Source organism: Haliotis cracherodii, unplaced genomic scaffold (assembly GCF_022045235.1).
Source record: "Haliotis cracherodii isolate W230 unplaced genomic scaffold, xgHalCrac1.p SCAF_5, whole genome shotgun sequence".
Classification (NCBI taxonomy): domain Eukaryota; kingdom Metazoa; phylum Mollusca; class Gastropoda; order Lepetellida; family Haliotidae; genus Haliotis; species Haliotis cracherodii.
In genome coordinates this window covers 18,736,700-18,761,658 of record NW_027266308.1, presented here as the reverse complement: position 1 = coordinate 18,761,658, position 24,959 = coordinate 18,736,700, and the positions used below count along the sequence as shown (strand labels likewise).

General features: G+C 38.5%; 1 protein-coding gene across 3 annotated transcripts in view; it reads right to left on the bottom strand.

The window, feature by feature from the left end:
• The window catches only part of LOC139443050 (GTP cyclohydrolase 1-like), a 111,540-nt gene that overhangs the window by 16,415 nt on the left and 70,166 nt on the right, over positions 1-24,959 (bottom strand). For all 3 annotated transcript variants that reach the window (XM_071223971.1, XM_071223972.1, XM_071223973.1), the window contains one exon: positions 13,896-13,980. In XM_071223971.1, coding sequence (XP_071080072.1) covers positions 13,896-13,980 — 85 coding nt within the window. The remainder of the gene's footprint in view (positions 1-13,895; positions 13,981-24,959) is intronic.

Below are 24,959 nucleotides of genomic sequence, written 5' to 3'. Positions count from 1 at the left end.
ATTTGGAAGGTATTGTTCACCTAGAACAGTTCCATGATAATTTGGCGGAGAATCATCGTTTTCGGAACCACGGAGTCCAGGAACTACCTACAACCAGCTACAAGAACCCATTGGAGGACATGTCCAACCGTGATCATCTGATGGAATAACAAGCAAGCTGCATCTACCTCTGACCTCAACACTGGATTAAAGACAACCAACTCCTGCAAAGACACCAACAACGAAAGAAAAAGTCTTCAAATATTGTAAGTACTACATTGTTGATTACTTGTCTTCCTTTAATTTAGTACGGTACATACTAATAGGTGTCATGGCAAATATGGAGTCTGGTATGGAAAGTAACTTCGAAAGTGAAATTCCAACAGTGTCTTTAGTTACGCCCCTTGCCAAAAGTGTAATTCAGGCAAAATTTGGCACAAAAACAACAAATTGTTTAGTAGATACAGGGGCATCCATTTCTTGTATTTCGTCTGCTTTTCTGAGCACAGCTTTTGAAAACCTTACTCTTGGAAACTCACCCTTTCCACAGGTTAAAGGTGTTGGCGGCGAATTGCATAAAGTGTTAGGTTCAGTTGTGTTAGATTTTGTCATTGAGGATCAGGAATTTTCTCAAAGATTCTATGTTCTGCCTACACTACCAGAAGCAGTGATACTAGGCGAGAACTTCCTTGATGACAATGATGCAGTCTTAGATTATAGCTGTCATTCCTTGATACTTAACAACAGCACCTCAGATAGGCAATATATCAATTTCATAGCCAATTCAATGCAAGAGATTAGTGGATTAGCAAAAACAATAGATCCGATTTACATCCCCCCTCAGAGTGAAATTCATTTCAAGGTCAGACTGTCAGAGACCAAAGAGGATTCCCTCATCCTCATTGAACCCATTGCTTCCCTCACTGCTCATTCTGAAGTAGCAGGTGGTAGAACTCTTTCCAAAGTGAAATGCAAAACTGCTACATTTAGGCTTATGAATCCCTCCCAAGAAGAAAAAGTTCTTGACAAGGGTACAGTTGTAGGAAAATTTAGTTACATTGACCAAGACTCTGTTTTTGAAATCGGCTCTGACCAACCATTCATCAGTACCGTTAACACCGACAATGAGAACAGAGACAATGACACCAGGGATTATGTTAAAATTGCACAAAAATTAGGATTTGATTTGACCAATACACAACTGACTCCTGACCAACGACACAGACTACTTAGATTCTTGGGACAAAATAGAGACATGTTTTCAACGAGTCTTGCAGATTTAGGAAAGACTGACATGCACCAGCATATCATTGACACTGGCGACCACCCACCCGTTAAGTGTAGACCATATCGCCAATCCCCTCACCTCCAAAAAGTCACTGAAGAGCTTATAGATGATTTCCTGAAGTATGATTTGATCGAGGAGTCTACTTCTATGTATTCAGCTCCCATTATCCTAGTCAAGAAACGTGATAGCTCATATAGATTTGTTTGTGACTACAGAAAGTTGAATTCTGTCACTTTACCAATGTCATGGCCTCTTCCAGTTTTTGATGATGTTGTTGATAACATAGCCAATGCACAAGCTAAGATCTTCTCAACTTTAGACCTTGCTAATGGCTTCTTCCAAGTGCCATTACATGAAGATTCAAAGCATAAAACTGCTTTCGTCACCCATCAAGGCCTTTATCAGTTCAAACGTTTGCCCCAAGGTTTGACAAATTCTCCACTTTGTTTTCAACAGCTCATGAGCAAAGTGCTAAGAAAATTGCTTTTTAAGGTTGCGCTGATTTACATTGATGATTTGATAATTTACAGCAAAAACTTTGAAGAGCATCTCCAACATTTGGAGCAAGTATTTTACTATCTGAAACAGGCAAAATTAACACTAAAGCCATCCAAATGCAATTTTGCAACAGACAAAGTTTCTTTTCTGGGTCATGTTTTATCATGTGGAGGTGTTCAAGTTGATGACAAAAAGATTGAAGCAATTAGAACCTTTCCAGTGCCCAAATCACAAAAGCAGATCCGCTCCTTCTTAGGTCTCACAAACTTCTACAGGAAGTATGTGAAAAATTACGCTCACATAGCGCTTCCACTGAATGCCTTGCTAAAGAAGCATTCAGAGGCAGAAGTAGGAAAGAAACCAAAGTTCCAATGGTCACTTGAGTGTGATCAGGCATTCAACACCCTCAAACATGCTATGAGTAATACACCTGTTCTGGCGTATCCAAATTTTGACAAAGAATTTCTTCTTGCAACTGATGCCAGTGATATGAGCATAGGTTTTGTTTTGAGTCAAAAAGACGAGAAAAATAATGAACATCCAATAGCTTTTGGTGGTAGAGCTCTTCATGGCAGCGAAAAGAACTGGAGCATTACAGAAAAGGAAGGCTTAGCTCTAGTTGAAGCCATTAGATCCTTTCGTCCATACCTTGCAAATTCCAAATTCACAGTCTACACTGATCATATAGCATTGAAATGGCTGAAATCCATCAAGGATGCCACAGGTAGGTTAGGGCGATGGTCTTTGGAACTTTCTACCTACACTTTTGACATTGTTCATCGCAGCGGCAAAGCCAATGGGAATGCCGATGCTCTCTCACGTAGGGAATATGAGGAAAATATTAACTGTAATGATCAGACAGAAGAAGACGCTGAGAAAACAGTCTTCTCAGTAACTTCAACTCAGCAAAGCAAATCAACTAGCAATACCACAATCTTGCCAAACACCCATTCATCCACACGGGTCACACAGACAACTCAGACTGAGGATATTTGCACACCTATTGTCAATCACTTAGAATCAGACACACAGACAACACATTGGTCAGTCACCTTTGAATATGAAGAGGATTATCAGTCAGTACCAGTTAATGTTGTCGCAGCATTACATGCTACAAATGCTGATGTTACCCAAGACACATTGGTTGAAGTAAGTATAAAAGAACATCCAAATTTACGTCACCTACAAAGGATTTGTCCAGATTTCATCCAAATCTTTGACTACAAAGAGGATGATGTCCTTCCACAAAATGAAAAGGATCGTCAAAAGATTCTTATTGAAGCCAATACTTTTGAAATTGATGAAGGCATCCTATACAGATTTGTTCCACAAAGACAGAAAGGCCATGCAGACAAGTTCATTAAACAGCTGGCAGTCCCAAGAACCCTCAGAAATCAAGTCCTGCAATCCTATCATGACTCAGAGTTTGGCGGTTGCCACCATGGGAAAGAAAGGATGCACAACACCATGAGACCTAAGTACTACTGGCCCAAAATGTACAGCGATATTGCCACTTATGTCCAGACATGTGAGGTATGTCAACAGACCAAGAGGCACTACCATGGCAAGAAGGCACCACTTCGTCCACTACCTGTAGAAGAGGTCTTCACCCGATGGCACGTTGACATTCTCGGTCCCCTGCCAACAACACCAGATAAGTACAAGTACATTTTGGTCATCACAGATGCATCATCTAGATGGTGTGAAGCTTTTCCACTTCGGACCCAAGAAGCCAAAGAAGTAGCAGATGTTCTCGTCAGAGAAATATTTTGTCGGTATGGCGCACCACGGACCTTAATTTCAGACAGAGGTCAGAACTTCATGTCCAAACTTATCAAAGCAATTTGTGAACTTTTGGCAATTAAATTTACCCATACCAGCCCATACCATCCTCAAACAAACAGCTGTGTAGAAAGGCTCAATTCCTATATCAACCAGTCACTAAGAGCCTATTGTAACAAGTCTCAAAATGATTGGCCCCGTTTCATTCCTGGCATCATGATGGCCTATCGGATGGCTCCAAATTCATCAACTCAAAAATCCCCATATGTTATGCTTTTCGGCCGAGAAATGAGAGCTCCACAAGATGTAGCATTAATTCCAAAAGAAAATTTAGGCCACAATAACAAAAGTTATCTTTCCAATTTGCTTGAGGAGCTTGAAATCACTAGAACAATCGCAGCTGAAAACACTGCTCGGGCTAAGGAGGTGTATTCAGAACAATATAATAGAAAGGCTAAAGAACCAGAATTCGCCCCAGGTCAAAGAGTTTGGCTTTACTGTCAAAAAGTTGAAAAAGGCCTTTCCAACAAATTAACCAAAAAGTGGTATGGTAGCTATTATATCGTCCATACAGGTCCAAATTATACCTACAAACTACGCCGAAGTTCTGACGACAAAATACACAAACCACTGGTCCATGCCAACCGTCTGAAGCCATATTTTGATCCTGCTGATCGTCCACAGTATCCTCCAGAACCATACCTCAATGACACCAGTAACATAGATTCAGGAGTCATGGATGACAATGAGGAACCAGTCAGTGATTCACAGTTTGACAGCAACAATTCCCCATCAACAAGTTCAACTTACCAGGCTACTGATCAATCACCTCCACAACAGAAAGGTAAGAAGGTCAATTCCAAAACAAAGGCAGGTACTTCCAGCAACAAGAGTCCGAAGCAAAAGACCCCAACAAAGAAGAAAAACCCTGCTTCAACTTCAAGTACAACAGAAAAACCTACCAGTCCCACGGCAACAATGAAGAAAAATCATGCCACACCAGGTCCTAGTGCTCCAACCAAGGTAAATGAAAAGGTAAACAAAGGGAAAAGGGGAGTGAATAGTAAGCATCACCAGCCCAAATCCAGAAAACAACCCGACGACAGCCAGGTACAACCTCCAAGTCCAACATCAGGTAATCAAACCAAGGATATCCCTCAAGTCTTCAATCCAGAGGACATCCACTCAATTGTTAGTTCCAAGAGAGCAAATGGCAAAATGTACTACAGAGTAAAATGGAAGGATCCAGAAAGAGGAAACACATGGGAGTATGGCAGCAGCATTCCAGACTCCATTCGGAGAGAATTTCACCTCAAAAGAAGTATGTCAGGAAAACGACGAAAACGTCCACTGAAGAATCATAAGTTTTTCGACCAAAAGGAAACAGCACAAGACAATAAATCAGTCAATGTTCTGTCAGGTAATTCAATGTCAGGGAATGTCCAGCAAGTCAACACCAAACCATGCATAGAATTAGATGTCAAACCATATCTGTTTTTTCCAAAACACCTACGAAAAATAGATCATAAAATAGAAAGAGTTCTGGGCATTGAAATTATTCAAGGAGACTGCTATGTCAAGGTCTTATATAAAGGATTTCCTGATACTGACTTCACATGCTATTTTGAAAGTGTTCCTCCCCACCTCATACAGCGCTACCTTGATGATAGCTGGGAGGATCTCCGTAATTGGTCCTGTCTAGAAGATAATCCTCGATATGATCCAGAGGAAGCACCAATTTATAAATCCAAAAGGGTTATTTTTCCACATGAAGACTTTGGAAACATCAACACCTTTTACTACCGTATTTCACTCACAGACATTAGTCCCCATGGACCATACCAGGATCAACTCGCCGTACATACCGAACAATGCCAATTGAACATATTCTTGATCAAAATACAAAATCTCCTGAATAAACGGTGCAAATCACGAAACAACTATTAGCTGTATCTTGTTATGTTTACTTGTGTCCAGTCTTTTCACTATGGGTTGCCAGTTGAGAACAAATGGCATCAGCCTGATCATCTGAGTTATTTGTATCACAGCAAATTTTGAGCATTGACCTGATCAACCAATCTCAAAAGCGAAGTGAAATGACACAAAGCAAACCATACTGCGAATTGAAACCCAAACCGCACCGAAGCGAAGCGAACCATACTGCGAATCGAAACCCAAACCGCACCGAAGCGAAGCAAACCATACTGTGAATCGAAATCCAAACCGCACCGAAGCGAAGCAAACCGTACTGCGAATCGAAACCCAAACCGCACCGAAGCGAAGCAAACCATACTGTGAATCGAAATCCAAACCGCACCGAAGCGAAGCAAACCGTACTGCGAATCGAAACCCAAACCGCACCGAAGCGAAGCAAACCATACTGCGAATCGAACCCAAACCGCACCGAAGCGAAGCAAACCGTACTGCAAATTGAAACCCAAACCGCACCGAAGCGAAGCAAACCGTACTGCGAATCGAAACCCAAACCGTACCGAAGCGAAGCGACCATACTACGAATCGAACCCAAACCATACCGAAGCGAACCTAAACCGTACCGAAGTGAAATGGCACAAACCAAACAATACTGGGAATCGAACCCAAACCGTACCGAAGCGAACCCAAACCGTACCGAAGCAAAATAAACCAAACCATATCGCATTGAACCGAAGGAAAATCAAAGCGAAACAAACCAAACTCAAATAAAGAAAACTTAACAACCGAAATGAACCAAAACAAAGAAAAGGCAAACCAAATAGTTACGAAAACTAACAATGATATACACCTTTTGTATACCGTATTAATGTAACAAATCAATGCACTTGTTATATGCACATGCACATATATGTATACATAATGCGTCTAATGATTGTATCCAAAAATAGAAGGATATTACTATTTTTCTCATGATATACTTTTGTAATTTGCCGCCAATACATTCTTCCTGGCCATGACACCGTTTAGTAATAATTATGTACTGATCTTTTACATCATAATTATCATATTTGTTTTATTTTCTAGTTAATACAGACAAACTGAGGAAGTATTTATATATGACATATTATTTGAACATGCTAACTCTCTTTTCTTTGTTTCCATGTAAAACCTCCATGGACACAGCCTACTATCTTGCAACCCCAATCCAGGATGTGGAACTCAAGGCCTCCTACATCACCCATAAAACCACCAGTACAGAGTGCCAAGACAAGCCAGCTCCACATCCAGATTCCCTGATGACAGCATTTTTATATCATGTTTCCTTATATCAAAGAGACGCTATAATAATTGTTATTTACTATACTACCAGTTTAACTTAATACATTGTCCATCTAAGCCATAATTATTTTAATTTTTACACGTTTGGGGTCCAAACTTTTTCAGACGGAGGGGAAGTTATCATGGTTAACATTTATACTAAGTTATCTTATAATAATTAGATCTACATCAAGTGCTTTTATGAGTTATCATGGTGTAATATTTATACACCATTGCATATAATTATAGTTTAGCAAGTAATAATTATCATCAGGTAAAATGCATATATAAAATATCAGTAGTTTCAGTTACAGCTTTTTAGATGGTTGCTAGACTAAGGTATCAAGATCCCATCTCCCAGACAAAGGATATTTATTTAAGTATATCTGTCATCACCTACCGGGGTATATTAGAATAACATTACTTCAATTAAGACTCATTAAGGATTAGCCCCATACAAGCTCGTCTATAGTGCATTAAGGATTAGCCCCCATACAAGCTCGTCTATAGGGCATTAAGGATTAGCTCCCACACAAGCTCATCTATAGTGACACCCTAATCTCTTTCAAAGCATCCAGTAAATATGTCAACAAGATTAGTGCCAGTCCAACAGGATTAACAGGATTTAGTATTCCCCTCTGTCTAGCCATCCATTTAGCTTAGGACACACCCAATCGTGTATCAACCAATCACATTCCTTTCTATTGTTCAAACTTTCATTAAATACATACTGTAGCCAAGTTCTAACCCTTTGGTTAAAAAGATATGGCAAGACAAAAACGCTCGAGATGAAGCCCTAGCTCGAAAAAATCCCTCACTAAAGCCATCTGGGATATTAGTGCGTGAACTGATTCGAAGTCACAATTGCGATGACATTCAGCCTCCAGAAAGTCATTACAAAGGGTTACACCCTCCCTGGACTTTACAAACTCCCAAAGTTGACACTGCTTTAACATCAGAAGTCACTAAAAGAGAAAACCCAACCCTACTACGATCAGTAGCTATCACTAAAATTCAAACTACCTGGGACAGCTGGGCCCATATATACACTGATGGATCCAAGAATCCTATCAACAACAGTGCTGGTTACGGGATCCATATCCACAGCTCCAAACCCCAAGCACATTCAGTTCGCTTGCCTGATGGTCAGTCAGTATTCACGGCTGAATTGGAGGCAATTCATCATGCACTCAAACTCATACCGGAACTCCCGGAAGCAAAGGCAGTCGTCCTATCAGACTCGCTAAGTGCACTTCAGGCCATCAGTGGGAGAAACTCAAACTCCAGGCCAAACACAGTCAACAATATTCTATACGAATATACAAAACTATCGGACCAAGGGCAACAGGTGGAGCTGTGTTGGATCCCCTCTCACATAGATATTCATGGAAATGAAAAAGCAGACTCACTGGCGAAGCTAGCTCTAGACAAAGCGGATATAGAGCCTATTCCCTTTAGTAAACTAGAGATAAAAAGCAAAATCAAAGCCTCCATAGCAAAAAGATGGCAAGCCCAATGGGACGCAAGTAAGATCGGCAGATGGCTATACAAAATTCAACCCAAGGTCCAACAAAAGCCAAACTCATACTCAAATGAAAGGAAAATTGAAACTGCTATCTCACGCCTCAGACTTGGTCACAAAAAGCACTATGACAAGGTTTGTTCATCTTGCAATCAGGCTGAAACCATTGACCACCTGTTACTAGAATGTCAAGACCATGCCCCAGCCCGGGCTAGGTTAAAACAAGAATTGCAGTTAGATCCGCTATCTGTCATAGATCTCCTAAAGCCAAGAGATGCAATAGCGAAGGCCAAACTAACTCTATTTCTGAGAGATGGACAGCTGCTCGAACGTATATAAACAGAGCAGCCACGGATAAAAATGAAATCATATCAATATAAGAAAAAAGAAATCATATCAATGCAAAAACAGAAATTATGTGAACACCGAACTCACAATATATATGTGAACCCTTCTCACACACAGGAGTCCCAAAGAGGGACAGGTCAGCCGAAATTGCCTAGGCAGAAGGCGACCTCTTAAACACCTAATGCAACAACAACAACAGTTCTAGCAGAGAAGGGGTTTGACTCTCTTACCAAGCAGACCTCTCTCCCACTGCCCAGAGTGTGTACCGACTCTCTGTGGCACCCTCAGTTATTATCTAAGTATAAATTGTAAATTGTTAATTGTTCTTGTAAATAAAATTGTGATTAGTCTCCTGTGACTCTGGCTCTTTGCTGACTAATTCCCCAAGAAAACCAGCACGTCATTTGGAAGGTATTGTTCACCTAGAACAGTTCCATGATAGTTTTAAACACGAGGTAATAAACAAAGTGGTCACCATAGTAAGTAGGTTTAGTTCATTATGTGTTGACCAATGGCCAGAGATGCGATACACTATATATATTAATATAAATGATGCTGCTGAGCTGACATTTGATGAACAGAAGTACCATCCCCAACATCTGTAGCACAGTGAAACACATACAACCATCATAACACTTATATCCTGCTTCTTTGTCATATGTTAGTCTGGATTCAACCATGAAATTTGAAAATACCTCCTTCTGATTGGTTAATGAGGTACACAATCACCACGTCTGACTGAAATAACCGCTTTGACAGCTGAGTTGACAGCTGAAGCAAGTAGAAGTAGAAAAGTACTTCTTTCTCTATCATTGTCAGTGGACATTACAGGTTACACAATGCACAGTTGCAATATGGCTGGCATTATTTTATGTGCAGAAAGCAAATTAAAAAACAAGTGAGAGAGGGTATTTCAAGTTTCATAGAGAGCTTGAAATCTGGTGCTTTTCTGCCTGTGATGTCACATTATTGTGAAGTGAAGAACTATAGCTGTGAAAGATGTGCTTCATTTTCTTTAATTTAGCTTAGTTGGTGTCCACCCTATGTTGGCTCACAAAGTAGCTGTGCTATACACTTTCAATGCCCTCAATATATTTGAATAAAGACTAATTGATGATATAAACAAAAGAATGTTTTGGCATATACAGTGTAATAGTTTGTTTAAGAGAGTGAAACATACTGTGTTATCAGTGTAGAGCTAGGTGACTTCACAGAGTGCATTCAACATAATGTTATCGTTTCCCATTTGTGTAGATTGATGCTTGTGATGTCAATCACTGGATTGTCTAGTCCAGGCTTGTTTTTTACAGACCACCATTATATAGCTGGAATATTGCCAAGTGTGGCATTAAACAACAAACAAGACAGTCTGGTCTGTTGATGCCCAGTGTATACAACACGTTTCTGCCAACCTTATACAGGGTTAAAACATCTGCTACAGAGTTGCCATCTACTTAAAGGGGCACTGATCTAACGCAAATCCCTGGACTGGTTGTTGCCTTTGTTATTGTTTTTTCCCCTGTGAGTACCCGGATGATACGTAACGCAACTGAGCGTGACCAGAGACTGGGCTACCGTCTGCAAGGACAGCTAAATAAACTTGGAGGCTTGAGGCAATATTTGTTTTACGCATTTTTGCATAAACACTGATTGGTTAACTGTGATCTATAAAGATTTCGACAAAGGGCGCATGTTAATTAATTTCTTCAGCCTAAACAAACAGACAAAAAGAACGGCATCATCGGATGTCGTCATTTGGAAATACCCAAGATGGTTATAGTTTAATACTGAAAAAAGTATCCATGCAGTCAAAGCATTTTGCGGATTTCGGATTGCGTCGATAATACGATTACTACTCCCTTGTTATCATCCACGTTTTCTCGTATAACCCTACACTTGTGTATTTGTTGTCATTCACTTGATGCTCAGTTAATGAATTTATTACAGGTACAATTAGTGGTAGCACCACTTAGATTACCTGACAAAGGTTCCCATTTGGCATTTATTGTGTCTGGGGTAATTATTCAATCTAAATCCAGGTTTGAAGTGAGGTGAAATGTGTGTTATGTAATATGCACGTGGCAGAACAGCAAGAGGTGAATGATCAGTTGATTTACTTTTTTTGTAAATCAACGGATCGTTCCTAGTCATCAAAGGATTAACAGAAAGTACGTTGATTGATTAATCACTGTTATGTTGCACAGTGGATATGTCAAAAGTGAGTGTTTACATGTCTAGGTTTACTAAAACAAAGGGAATACTCTCATACCATGGCGTGAAGTGCCGGTGTAAAAACAACATACTTTGTTCAAAGTGTTAACTGATAATACGTTGATAGATTGATCATTGTTATCTATCACTCAATGGATTTTTTAGGAACCGTGGACGTTATGAAAATAGTTGTCACGTGGGCTTTCTCAGCCGACCCTTGAGACTTGACACCTATGTGAAACACCTGAAACAATCCAAGTGATCAGTTGAGAAACGAACACGGGTTATAATATCCCGAAACGATATATATCTTTTAAAATATTTGATTGTTACAGAGACACGTGACATCGAATAAGTTTCTTTGTACAGCTGCAGACGTGTGGGATATTGTTCCTTTGTGTGGATATTCACGGATACATTCCTGGAACAAGGAAGCTGCCTAAAATTTATACACATAAATTTGGTAGGTTGAAATTATAGTATTTGCATTTTGTTTTCCTTCATTTGAACCGATTCGTTCTTGTTTCTCTACGTCTTGGTTGGGAAATTCTTCAATGCGCGATAGACGTTGTTTTCACAGGTCTTTTCCTTTGTAAGTGTGTATATATTACCGTCAATTTGTTAAATGTGATTCTCTTTTAGGCAATTTATAAAATGTGTTTTTGACTAAAAAAATCTGTCCAGATTGATTAAGACGATCAAAAGGGCCTACAAACATCACAACAGATTATTATGTAGGATTAGAAGCCAAACAACATAGAAATGTACTTTTCAACGTAACATTTTCAGTCTCTTGGTGATGATATTAAACATCAAAATGTTTGGAGTTCGTTATTATAATAATACAGATGGAAATGTTTTTCAGTCACTTTTTAAAATAACTGAATATTTAGACGTTTAATAAATTTGAAAACACATTTTGACATCAAAAAAATATACACACTATAAAAAAAGCAATGCTCAGGTGAAATATTTACTTTGTGTTACAAGTAAAAATAGTGAAAACGAAAATCGCAAAATTGCCAAGCAAGTGACTTATCAAAACTTCGTCACCATTACCGATGCTACCCACAAAGATACCTACATTCCCTTATTATCTCGAAAACTGTATTTCATTTTGTTGAGCAATGTGACCATACGCCCTTATTACTACCCATGAAAGTGACTAATGCGCTTACGAATGGCGCAGCAGAGGTCGCGAACTAGTCTAGATTTCTGCTATACATCCGGGTACTCACTGGGAAAAAACAATAACAAAGGCAACAACCAGTCCCGGGGAATTGCGTTAGATCAGTGCCCCTTTAATGAATGGTAAAACGTTTAGTCCACAAGGAAATGTCCTTTCGGAATTTACTAGTTTCGGACTGTTAATTAAGAACCCCTTTGAAGAAAAAGGTGGAAGAAGAAGTTTAATCATGAATGAAGGCCACATGACCCTGATGTTCATTTACAGGAATAATATATACTATGCACATGTACAAATTATCTTACAAAAAAACATTCATATTTTTTTACATTTGTATTTACATAGGCAAATGTCTTTTTAAATATATGGACAGGTTTTTAATAACACAATCATTTCTGGTAGAATGAAGAATATGGTTGTACATGGTAACATTTTAGAATTAAATTTTCTCTACTGCTTTTATAAAAAGGTCAAATTAACAAAAAATGGTATTCATGTTCTATTTCATAGCGGTTACATTTCATACATAAACTAGACAATGACTCTGTGGTTGTATTAAATCAAGTTTTCTGTACATTTAGATTATGGCATTCTAAATATTTATTTATATAAAGCTTTAAGAAGATCTCTTTCACAGATATTTTTTTCTGGTTCGAGTATTGATTTATAAGATGAATAAACATCAAGGAAAGAAGAATTTGTGATTTTGTAATGCCAGTTTTGTAATTTTATATCTTTACATCGTTGTTTGAATATAACCATGAAGCATTTCATATCACTGCAATCCTGAGACAATCACACATATAAAAACCCAGTTTGAAAAAATAATTGTCTTATATAAGTTACCAAGTTAGTTATGTTAAAAGCATTTGATGAAAATGGTCAAACAGGCATACGGATATCTTGTTTCACGTAATCGAAGTAGTTGACTGTAATAGTGTACACACAGTGATGTTCTTCCCATGGCAGCTCTCCTAAAGTTGTATTTGTTGATGTTCTTTTACCAACGGAAAGAACATTTTTAAAGAAATTACTCTGAACCTTTTCAATGCTTTTTCAATAAGTACATCCCCAAACTTCTGAGCCATATTCAAGAACAGCTCGGTGCAATCTTTGAATCAAATATGAGAGAGATGGGAATTTCCTTATCATATTTAACACAGGAAAAGTTGCTTTCCTTGCTTGAAGAGCCCCTTTGATAAAACTCGCATAATGACATTCTTTCTGGTTTGTTTGTCAATGCAAAAATAGTGTCACAGGATTGTGCCTCTCTAGGGACATACTGAACGGATGTGGTGAAAGTTAGGAAGGTGTAAATGTGCTGTGTAATGTGGTCTGTTTGATGCGATCGTCAGTATGATCTCAATGTAACATACTTCAGTGAACCTTGTTGTGTTAACAAACATTCAAGTAAGGTATCACTGCACATAAGAATGGGTGAAGCCATTCTTCAGATATATAAGACATTTTATTTTCACAAAATCCTCAAGTAATTGAGCAATCCCAAAAAAAATTTGGTCACAGTCATCTAAACTCATCTGTCCAAGTCTGTCCAGAAACAAAACTTGGCTGGTTGCATTGACAGACAACTAGCTGCTGTCCATGAATATGAAGCTCTGTGGGGCTGCTTTCTCGTTGCCCATGAACTGCCTTGAACAATCCCATTAGCAGACACACTTGACTGACTTCCCTACAAATATCTGTAGAAACCAGCTTCCAGATCAGTACTAGTAGGAATCCAGATTGTTGCAGTACATGAGGTTAATATGGTGCAGACCCCTAACAAAAATGAAACATGGTTTGTCAAAATTTTACTGTGATGGACTTACGTGGCCTCTATAACTACTGCTACCCCTGAGGGATGGATGGCTTCTGTTATGGCAACTGCTATCTGTTTGGTCAGTCGTTCTTGCACTGAAATTGTACAAAAAGACATTTTAACAAAACACAATATGTTGTTAGTGTAAATGCAGGGAATTGACTTGATCTGTTTCAGCAGATAATCAAGATTGGTTATTCTCTGGTGTTGATGTCTCTGATTTACTTGAACTGGGACAATGTTTCTGCTGGTGGACTGAAGTCCTTGACCTTCATCATCCACTCAGTAACACTTATATAGTAAAACCTATCAATTGTGCTAAGTCAAGTTAAGAAAAAAAATGTTTAGGGGGTAAAGATATTAAAACTCTCCCTAACTGTGTTGCAAAATGAAAGGTTATCCGACCGTTTCACATTTTGTTGCAAGAAGAGCTTTCAAAAGTGTGGCCACAACATCTAAACGTGAATTGATGCCATACTGATAACAAATTGTGTCAAGGTCGGTTTCACATGTGGTAGCTCAGCCCGTTTCCGTCGATTGTGCACGCGATACAAACATAATACAAGCATCTGAAAGCATCAACAGGATTTCTTGAATGATGACAGCAATACCTTTTTGCATTTGGGTTAACCGCTTATGGATACCATGTGCTGTGAAATTCGATTTCAATTTGTTTTTTCTTTCAATGAAACTGTCATAATGTTCAAACAGTATATATTCTAAAGACGAATCGAGAAAAACTGAAGACTTAAACTTAGAATTAAAAATCAGTGATACTCTTCTTTTAGAAACATTTATGATGAAAGTGAGAGGCATATCAATATCTTTTTCCACTTATTTAAAGAAAACAAAATATGAAGAAAGTAAAAACTTAGAGGAAAATATAAAGTGAATAGAAGAGGAAATTAGGGAAAATGATCATGATATAAGTGAATCAAAGCTGTCAGACTTGTCTAAATATAAGGTACTTTTTGAAAAACTGAAATAGGAAGAATCAAGGGGGTTACAAATTCGAATCAGAATCCAGTGGTCCAAGGAAGGAGAGAAACCATCAAAATCTTGAAAATCTTGAAAATAGGAACTATATCAGTAAACTAATTAACAGTATTATAACTGAAAAAGGGGAGTTAATAACTGATCGATGGACAATCCATTTTAACTGAACAAAGAACTTTTTATGAGAAACTACTAGTTCTTGAGATATCGCGGCAACATGGTTTTCCAACTGCAAAAGCAGATTTCCCTGCTGTGACCTTGAAAATGGGGTCAAGTTTACCAAAACCGACTGGTGTTTGCGGTGTCTGTATATACACCATAGTTCCAAATATGAAGACAATCCAGCGATTAGTTCTTGAGATATCGCAGCAACATGGTTTTCCATCTGCAAAAGCAGATTTCCCTGCTGTGACCTTGAAAATGGGGTCAAGGTCACCAAAACAGACTGGTGTCTGCGGAGTCTGTATATACACCATAGTTCCAAATATGAAGACAATCCAGTATTTAGTTCTTGAGATATGGCAGCAACAAACAGGTGGGACGTACGGACGGTCGTGAATACTATATCCCCCACTTCACGCTTTCGCGCGGCTGGGGACAATTAGTTTGATAATTTAGAAAACATTATTAACATGAATGAAATTGCAATGGTTGTAAAATCTGTGAAAAATAACCAAAGCCCAGGTATTGATGGATTCCCAGTAGAATTTTTTTCAAATTTTTCTGATCTTGGAATATGGGTGTACAGATATATTACAGAAACATTTAGAAATAACACTTAAAGCCTAACAAAGAATAGGGCTGTCATAACCTTTATACCCAAAGGCACAAAAGATAAAAAAACTACTCAAAAACTGGCAACCAATTTCTCTCTCAAATTCGTTCTATAAAATTTTGAGTACATGTATAGCAAACAGAATTAAAACGACACTTAATATTCTTATACATAAAAACCAAACTGGCTTTATCTCTGGAAGATGTATTAGCCAAAATATACAACTACTATATGATATCTTGCTTGAAACAAAATTACAAAATAAACCTGGTTTACTATAACTTATAGACTTTGAAAAAGCTTTTGATACCATTTCAAAGCAATTTACAATGCTGACACTTGAAAAGTGTGGCATTGGACCTAATATGAGAAAATGGATACACATACTTATAAATAATGCAAAATACAAAATGGACACTTATCTACATTTTTCTATAATGAAAGGGGGTGTAGACAAGGAGACCAATTGTCTCCATATCTATTCCTGGTCTTTGCAGAAACTTTGGGAAAAAATTATTCGTGATTTTAACGCAAGAAAAGGTATCAAACTGAATAATGTGGAACATAAATTCGGACAATATGCTGACTATACAGAAATATTTCTAGATGGGACTGATGAAAGTTTAAGTACAGCGATTGACACCCTAAATGATTTTTATAAAATGTCTGGATTTAAAATTAACATAGTAAAAACAAAAGCAATATTAATAGGCTCAATGACAGGCTGTGACACCAAATTATGTCAGGATCTGAAACTAGACTGGCACAGTGGGGACTTTGAAATATTAGGAATAAAGCTTAATTCTAACTTAAATAAGCTGTGGGTAATGAATACCAAAAAGAGATTTGAAATTATAAATCAAATTTTAGGGAATTGGAGGAAAACAAATTTAACACTGATCGGTAAAATTACTGTTGTCAAAACCTTGGCCCTATCAACCTTAGTACCTATATTTTCCTATCTTCCAAACATCTTCAAAACAAAAACTGTAATAACCCTAGCTTCTTTCCACTAAAGAACATATTCCTACTTGGGGCCAATATAGAAAACTGTATACACTTTCCTAACCCTTACTGGAGAGATGTTTCGGCTGCTTGGGGAACACTGTATAGAAGACACAGAACTAACTCCACAAACCCTGGAGAAGTACTATCACAACCTCTAGGGTGTAACCATCAGTTTAAAAAAATGATTTCATTGTAAGAAAATGTTTTTTAAAGGGAATTTAAACTATCAAAGATCTCTGTAATGAAGACGATATAATGCCCTTCAATGAACCTAAAAGAAAAAACCAAATTAAAGGCACAATTATTAACTGTTACCAGGTTCTATTAAACATACCGAAATCCTGGAAAGATGCTATTAGAAATAATCACATTATCTCATATAATCAACATTTAGATACAACTTTGATGGACTTACTTGTAGTGCTTAAAGGCTCCAGATACTTTTATGATAAGACCATAACTACAGCAAATCTCCCAACAGTATGTGAAAAATGAAATACCATTCTTGACTTATATATATCATTGAAGGATGTTTTCATCAGATACAGAAAATGTACAAAAGATATAAAATTGCTTGATTTATAATATATGATCGCATCAACTATATACAAAGAAAGAATCGTTTAAAATGAAAATTCTCGATGATGATCTTTGCTCTTTCTGTGAAACAGAAACTGAATCCTTACTTCATGAAAATTGGGATTGTGAGCATGTTAAAGAGTTTGGGGCCAAAGTAGAATGTTTTCTGAATGCAAAATGTACAAAACAATTTACATTTACAAAATGCTCTCTTTTACTTGGGTACAACTCTAATATTCTGTTAAATCGCACCATACTGGCATGCAACAAATAAATATACATGTATCAATATAATGGCTCAATGATTAGTTTGCTGAAATAGTATTTTGCTGTGTGTTTACAACACACTGTCATTGTACAAGATAAGCAATAACTAAATATGCATATATATATATTATCAAATACACATTATAAATCTCTTCAGAAAATGGAATGTATTATCATAACACGATAGGTTTTGTATTTCGAACATTCTGCAATGTATATGAGATCTAATTAATTTTAGATTTACAAATTATTTATGTCGAGTGTACTCTCGATTATCGTATGATAATGTATCGCAAGTCATTAACTATTATTTGACATGTTATCTGCTGTTTCATCTATGTAGCATGCCCATTAAATATGAAGATGAGTTTTATGCTTTATGCTTTATGTTTAAAACAGAAGTAACTGTAAGAAACTGGTAGTTATTCATTAAATATACATTAATGAATAAGGTATTAAAATATAATAGCGTTGCAATGTTCTAAATATGAAAACCATAAATATAGTGTCACATGAACCAAAACATTCAATACTTATCTATATTGAAACAATGAAAAATATCCTAAATAACATTGTCGACACCACTTGATTACCTCTGTATTCAATGAATCTAGACAGCACCCTAATTTCAAATAGTTTTAAAACTATATAACAACATCCATTTTAATGTTAATCCCCCAAAATGGTTGGTGCACACAACCTAACCTTGTTGTGATTGGTCAACTTACCCAAACCAATAATATATCACATATACATGTAAATTCGGACAAATATCAGTCCGGAAGAAGTGACTTCAAGGTGAACAGGTGGAACTGTGTTTGATCCCCTCTCACATTGATATCATGGAAATGAAAAAGCAGACACACTCATGAAGCTAGCTCTAGACAAAGCAGAGATACAGCCTATTTCCTTCAGTAAACTAAAGATAAAAAGCAAAATCAAAGCCTCCATAGCAGAAAGATGGCAAGCCAAGTGGGACAAAAGTAAGATCAGCAGATGGCCATACAAAATTCAACTCAAGATCCACCAAAAGCCGTAGTCATACTCAAATGAAAGGAAAGTTGAAATTGCTATCTCACGCCTCAGACTCGGTCACAAAAAGCACTATGACAAGGTTTGTTCATCTTGCAATCAGGCTGAAACCATTGCTCACGTGTTACTAGAATGTCAAGTCCATGCCCCAGCCCGGGCTCAGTTAAAATAAGAATTAGATCTGTTATCTGTGTAAGATCTCCTGAAGCCAAGAGATGCAATAGCGAAGGTCAAACTAACTCTATTTCTGAGAGATGGACAGCTACTCGAACGTATATAAACGGAGCAGCCAAGGATAAAAATGAAATCATATCCATATAAGAAAATAGAAATGATATCAATACAAAAACAGAAATAATGTGAATACCAAACTCACAATAGATATGAGTACCCTACTCACACACAGGAGTCCCAAAGAGGTCAGCCGAAATTGCCTAGGCAGAAGGTGACCTCTTAAACACTTAATGCAACAACAACAACAACAACAACAACAAATAGATCTGTGTATATTTTACTAGTTCCTCTGGCTCTACCCGGCTAGGCTACCCCCTTTAGTCAGAACAAGATATATGAGTTAATGCTTTGCTTTTTCATTCAATGATGTTGCTATCTGCAATTTTATTTGTGTAGGCTAACAGTCAGTTGGTGATTTCACGCTGCTGTGAATCTTTCGCCTGAACAGAAGCACATGGTTTGACCTCACATGGTTTGACCTCGCATGTTGTGACGTGGATGACGTCACTTCAGAAAGCTGATCTAATGTAGTCGCATAATATATACACATGGCTTCAGTTCCTAAAAACATGTATTTTCTTTAACAGAACTGATCTGAACTAGAACATAGATCTAGTACCTCACGACTGGGAAGATTTCTACAGAGGCCGACGTGAAAATGAGACTGTTTATCGCTCAAACCATTAGAATTTGCTTCAGTTTTCTCATTTTGGTACAGTCAAGGCTCATTAATCCGACACTCACTTTATCTGACACTAATGAGGTGAACCGATTATATCAGTGCTATTTAGACCCGTTAATCTGACCATCTCACACTCCGTCTCTGACACACCTAATTTGCAACGAATGACCGAAATCACTCATTTATTAGTCTTGTTAATCAGACACAGTTATCAGCGCATTTTGTGGTCATCTGCCTGCGAGTACACAGCACATGTTTTGATGTGAGACGAGTCGGCTAGTAGCTGTATACTGTAAATCTTGAAATTAAAGCGAGCATGAATTAAATGCAAAAAATGCAAGTGGTCTTTGCTCGCATTATTTAACATCGCATTTATATCAACAATAAGACATTTTGGGTAGCAGAAATAACAACTTAGAAAAACACTGAAAACAAACAACTATGTATTCCACATCACTGTTTATTGAGCAAGAAATATATAAACAATGTCATTCAAACACTAATTACATCCTGTGAATTGTCACTGAATGGGTCAATACAAGATTTCTACTCACTTATGTCAAAGGCTGACACAAGCCAGCGTGCATGTATTGTTTTAGCAGAAGTACTCTACTCAGCGGTAATAAGTGGTGCTATTTGTTGAGTGATTAGGTTAATGTAAGATTGGATTAAGGTGAGGATTCTCCTGTATTCTCTTCAGATATAAATCTACTGATGCTTGAGAGGAGAGGCGCCAGACAATCAGTTGCAGTTTGTACTCCCAGCGAGCAACACTTCCCAAGCCAGCACAGAGCATTGCCTGATAGCCAGCCAAGGAAACTCCATCATCGGTAATTATCACGTTATCCTTATTCACATACTCTTAAAATCACTCTCACCGAATTAATCATAAAACCCCTAAATCCTTAAAAAACAACAACACTAAATAACCAACACCTTATCCTACCCAATCTCCCTAACACAGCTCGCACTCATTTCTACTCACACCCACGCCCACCACTCAAACACACCCTTTGACCCAACTCCTAAAAACAAAAAACACCTAATCCCCCCTTCTCCTAAACACAACGCTCGCTCTTTCCTACTCACCACCCACGCCCACCACTCTCATACCTCCACTCCTTCGACTAAATATCTCTTAATCCCCGCTTTCCACTTGTCTCACCTTATCCCAGCCTTCCAGAATCAAACTTAATCTTCAATAAATAATCCATTTCCCAACCCCTCCTACTAAAACCAACAACAAATAACCACCGCAACCTCCTCCGCCTCCTAAACACAAATCACCAAGTAAAAACAACAAACCAACTCACCTCCCCAAAACACTCCACCACCACTCACCACAACACACGCTCTCCAACACAACACCCAAATAATATGACTGACACCCGCAACGCCACACTCGCAGACATTCCAGCTCCTTACTCACCCACGCCTGCGGAAGCGCACTACACTTCTGGGAGGTCACTCGAAAACATCGTCCCGACCGAGTATGGCGAAAACACGACATACACCACCCCAACCAAACCAGGTAACTCGCCACCACAAAACACCAAAAAACGCAAACTCGACACATCCACTCCACCTCCATCGCCAACACCCTCCCCGGCCGCCTTCCTCACCACCTTCGCCCTCTACTTCTTCTCAGCAGGCTCAGGCACCACTCTCTCACTAGAACTTTCGGCAGACAAAATAGGACTTTGGTTCAAAAGACAAAAAATAAATTACAACAATATTAAAAAAGCCAACAAAGGATACCAGATAATCTTTCCTAACCGAGAATCTTACAACGCAGCAAATAAAATAACTCAAATATTCCACGTCACGGTAATCAAACAAACACCTAATTGGCAACAATATACACGAGGCGTAATTAGGGTTAACCCAAGGGAAACAACTGAGGACTTACAATTATACTCTCTAGAAGCTAACATAAACCAAGACCAAAACCCTCAACCCCTAATCACCAGCACGCGCAGAATAACCTCAACTAGAAACGGAAAAACGGTCCCAACCTCCATTGTCATAATCAACTTTAAAAAAAACGATAAATTCCCTGAAGCCCCCAAACACATATCCTTCGGAGCCCACACCAACTTAGAAGTCAAACCCTATAGAAAGCAGGTTAAGCAATGTTCAAAGTGCCTCAAATACAACCACACTGCTTCCCAATGCACCTACCCTAAAACTAAATGTAAAAAATGCGCACAAACAGACTGCCCAGGCACATGCACACCCTGGTGCATCCACTGCAAATCCACCCAACACACCTCACTTTCAAACCAATGCCCACACAGACACACACTCACCCAGCAGGCCAACAAACACATAAACATAGAAACGGCTAAAATCCAAACACGAAAATTTGCTACACCTGCATCTAAACCACTCCTCCCTACACCACACCCAAACACCATCCCACAAACAAACACCACACCCATAACCGACAGCTCTGTCTGGGACCCCTACCGAGAAACCGCACCCACCTCACACACACAAGCAGCCACTCAACCAACCACGAACCCTCCCAAAACATCAACCCCCGCATGCAAAACAAACCTCAAAATGACCACCACAACACGACCCTCATCCAAGCACCCTACAGCCCATATGGCAACAACGCTCTCCCACAAGCAAGCACAACAACAAAACACAAACACTAAGAAAACATCAGCTACACCCATCCCGCCAACACCTTCACAACCCTCCACATCACATGCCTCCCCCATGGAAACTCAACCAGCTAAACCTAATCCAACCCATGACGAAGATTTCTCCACTACTGAGGAAACAATAGACACTACTCCAACTCAAACAAACCAAACTTCCCAACCAGCCAACACCCCAAACCTAAATAACCTCACCTTACTCCTAGCATATATGCATAGTCAAAACTCCCCAAAAGCTAGTATGGAATCCTTCCACAAAGTAGCTTTCAATCTAAAATTAACCGATCTTCCCTTCTTCCTCTTTAACCTCCATCTAAAAGAACTCACCGAATAAAATAAAAACTAAAAACTAAATCACCAATCACCCGAAACCAATAATGGAAGGACTAAATATTTTTCAGTGGAACGCCAACGGACTCACCTCCCACGGCCATGAACTAAAAACTAAATTTAAACTAAATAAAGGCCCTCACATTGCTTGTATACAGGAAACCAAATTCTCAAAAAAATCGAAATTCACACTACCTAACTACAACTCAGTTAGAACTGACAGAGCTAAACCGAAAACAAGAAGAGCCGCAGGAGGACTAATCATATTTATCAGGGAAGATATAAATTACGAAGAAATAAAAATAGACACGCCAAACCTAGAAGCCAACGGCATTAAAATCACATTAAATAACCGAAACATAAACATCATAAATATTTACCTCTGGGCGGAACAAAAAGTCCAACCTGAGGATCTAAACAAACTACTCAAAATAAGCGATAAATCTACTATATTCCTAGGAGACTTTAACGCTCACCATCCTACATGGAGCATAGATGATAAAATAGATAATCATGGCAAATTAATCTCCGAATGGATAGAAACAAACGACCTAGTACTCCTTAATAGCAACCAACCCACGAGGTACGATAAGATAAACAAAAAAATGTCGGCTATCGACCTAACCATATGCACCGCAGATCTAGCCCAAAGCACTCAATGGGAAGTGCACGACGTCCCGCTAGGTAGCGACCACTTCCCCATAAACATAACCATAGGAAATACAAACGTACCAATCCAAACAGAAAACCAAGAACCAAAATTCCATTACAACAAAGCTAACTGGGACCAATTCCAAGATATCTGCAACGAAGCTAACTTAAACGAAATAGAAAATAATGATCCAGAAACCTATTGTAAAAACCTAACAGACTATATAATAAACGCAGCCAAAACCTCCATCCCCTTCAAAACATCTAAGACAGGCAAACCGACGGTACCATGGTGGAATGAGGAAATAGAACAGACTAGACGAAAACGTAAATCAGCCTTCAATAAAGCAAAACGCGACTACAAATATTTAAACATAGCCCACGAACTAAACCACCAGGTTCAAAAACTAGTCCAAATAGCCAAAAGTAGAGACTGGAAAAAATTCTGCGAAGGTATAAATAACCGGACAGATGCCAGAACGGTCTGGCGCAAAATCCACGCCATTAGAGGCTTAAAACGACATAAAAAAACCCCTAACATTAACAACTCAACCAACCCCGCCCAAAAAGCAAATAATCTCGACAACCACTTTTCGGCCGTTAGCAGTAACAGCAACTTCAGCCAAAAATTCCAAGATAAACTTAAAACAGAAAACAAACCCACAAAAGAACCAAACAATAACAATCTAGAAATAAATCAACCCTACACAATGGAGGAGCTCCTCTACGTAATCCAAAACAGGAAAAAGGGCACAGCCCCAGGATTAGACCTAACCTCTTACCAAATAATTAAAAAACTCCCCCTAAAACTGCTCCAGGCACTACTCAAACTATACAATCTCATCTACCTAAACGGACAGGTTCCTACTCCCTGGAAACAGGCCCTTGTCATACCAATCCCTAAACCTAATAAACCAGCTAATCAAGCTAACTCATATAGACCAATATCCCTAACTTCAAACTTATGTAAAGTAATGGAATCAATGGCTAAAAATAGATTACAACATTACTTAACCCAAAATAACACCATAAACCCAGATCAAAGCGGTTTCACTCCTGGCCGCTCAACCCTAGATAACCTCGCCCGACTAGACCAAGATATTAAGACAGGACAACTAAATAAACAATATACCACAGGCATCTTCTTAGACTTCTCTAAAGCTTTCGACATGGTATGGCACGATGGGCTAATACAAAAACTTAAAAAAATAGGACTCAAAGGTCAGATAATAAACTACATCCAGGACTTCCTAAACAATCGTAAAATAACCGTGTGTATAGACCAAACTCTATCGGACCAATGTCCCCTAGAAAATGGCACTCCACAGGGCAGTATCCTCAGCCCCACCCTCTTCAATATAATGATAAACGATCTATTCGAGGGTCTATCCCCTAAAGTAAACACATCAAAATTTGCGGATGATGGAGCCATCTGGATCCGCACTAAAAGCATGAAAATGGCCAAAAATCTACTCCAAAAATCTCTTAATAAAATACAACAATGGGCTGACAAATGGGGCTTCTCCCTTAACTCAGAAAAAACAACAGGAATAGTATTCAAACATAAAAACATGAAACCCGCCTCCCCAATCCTCCAGCTAAACAATCAAACAATCAAATTTCAAAAACAAACCAAATTCTTAGGACTTATTTTTGATGAACATCTCACCTGGGATGCTCACATCCAAAACCTAACAACTAAATGCAGTAAAGACCTAAACACCCTAAGATGCCTAACTGGCTCTAACTGGGGAGCCTCCAAAGATACTCTCCTCTCTCTCTACATATCCCTAATTAGATCAAAACTAGACTACGGCTGCGCCATATACAACACCCTAAACAACTCTCTAT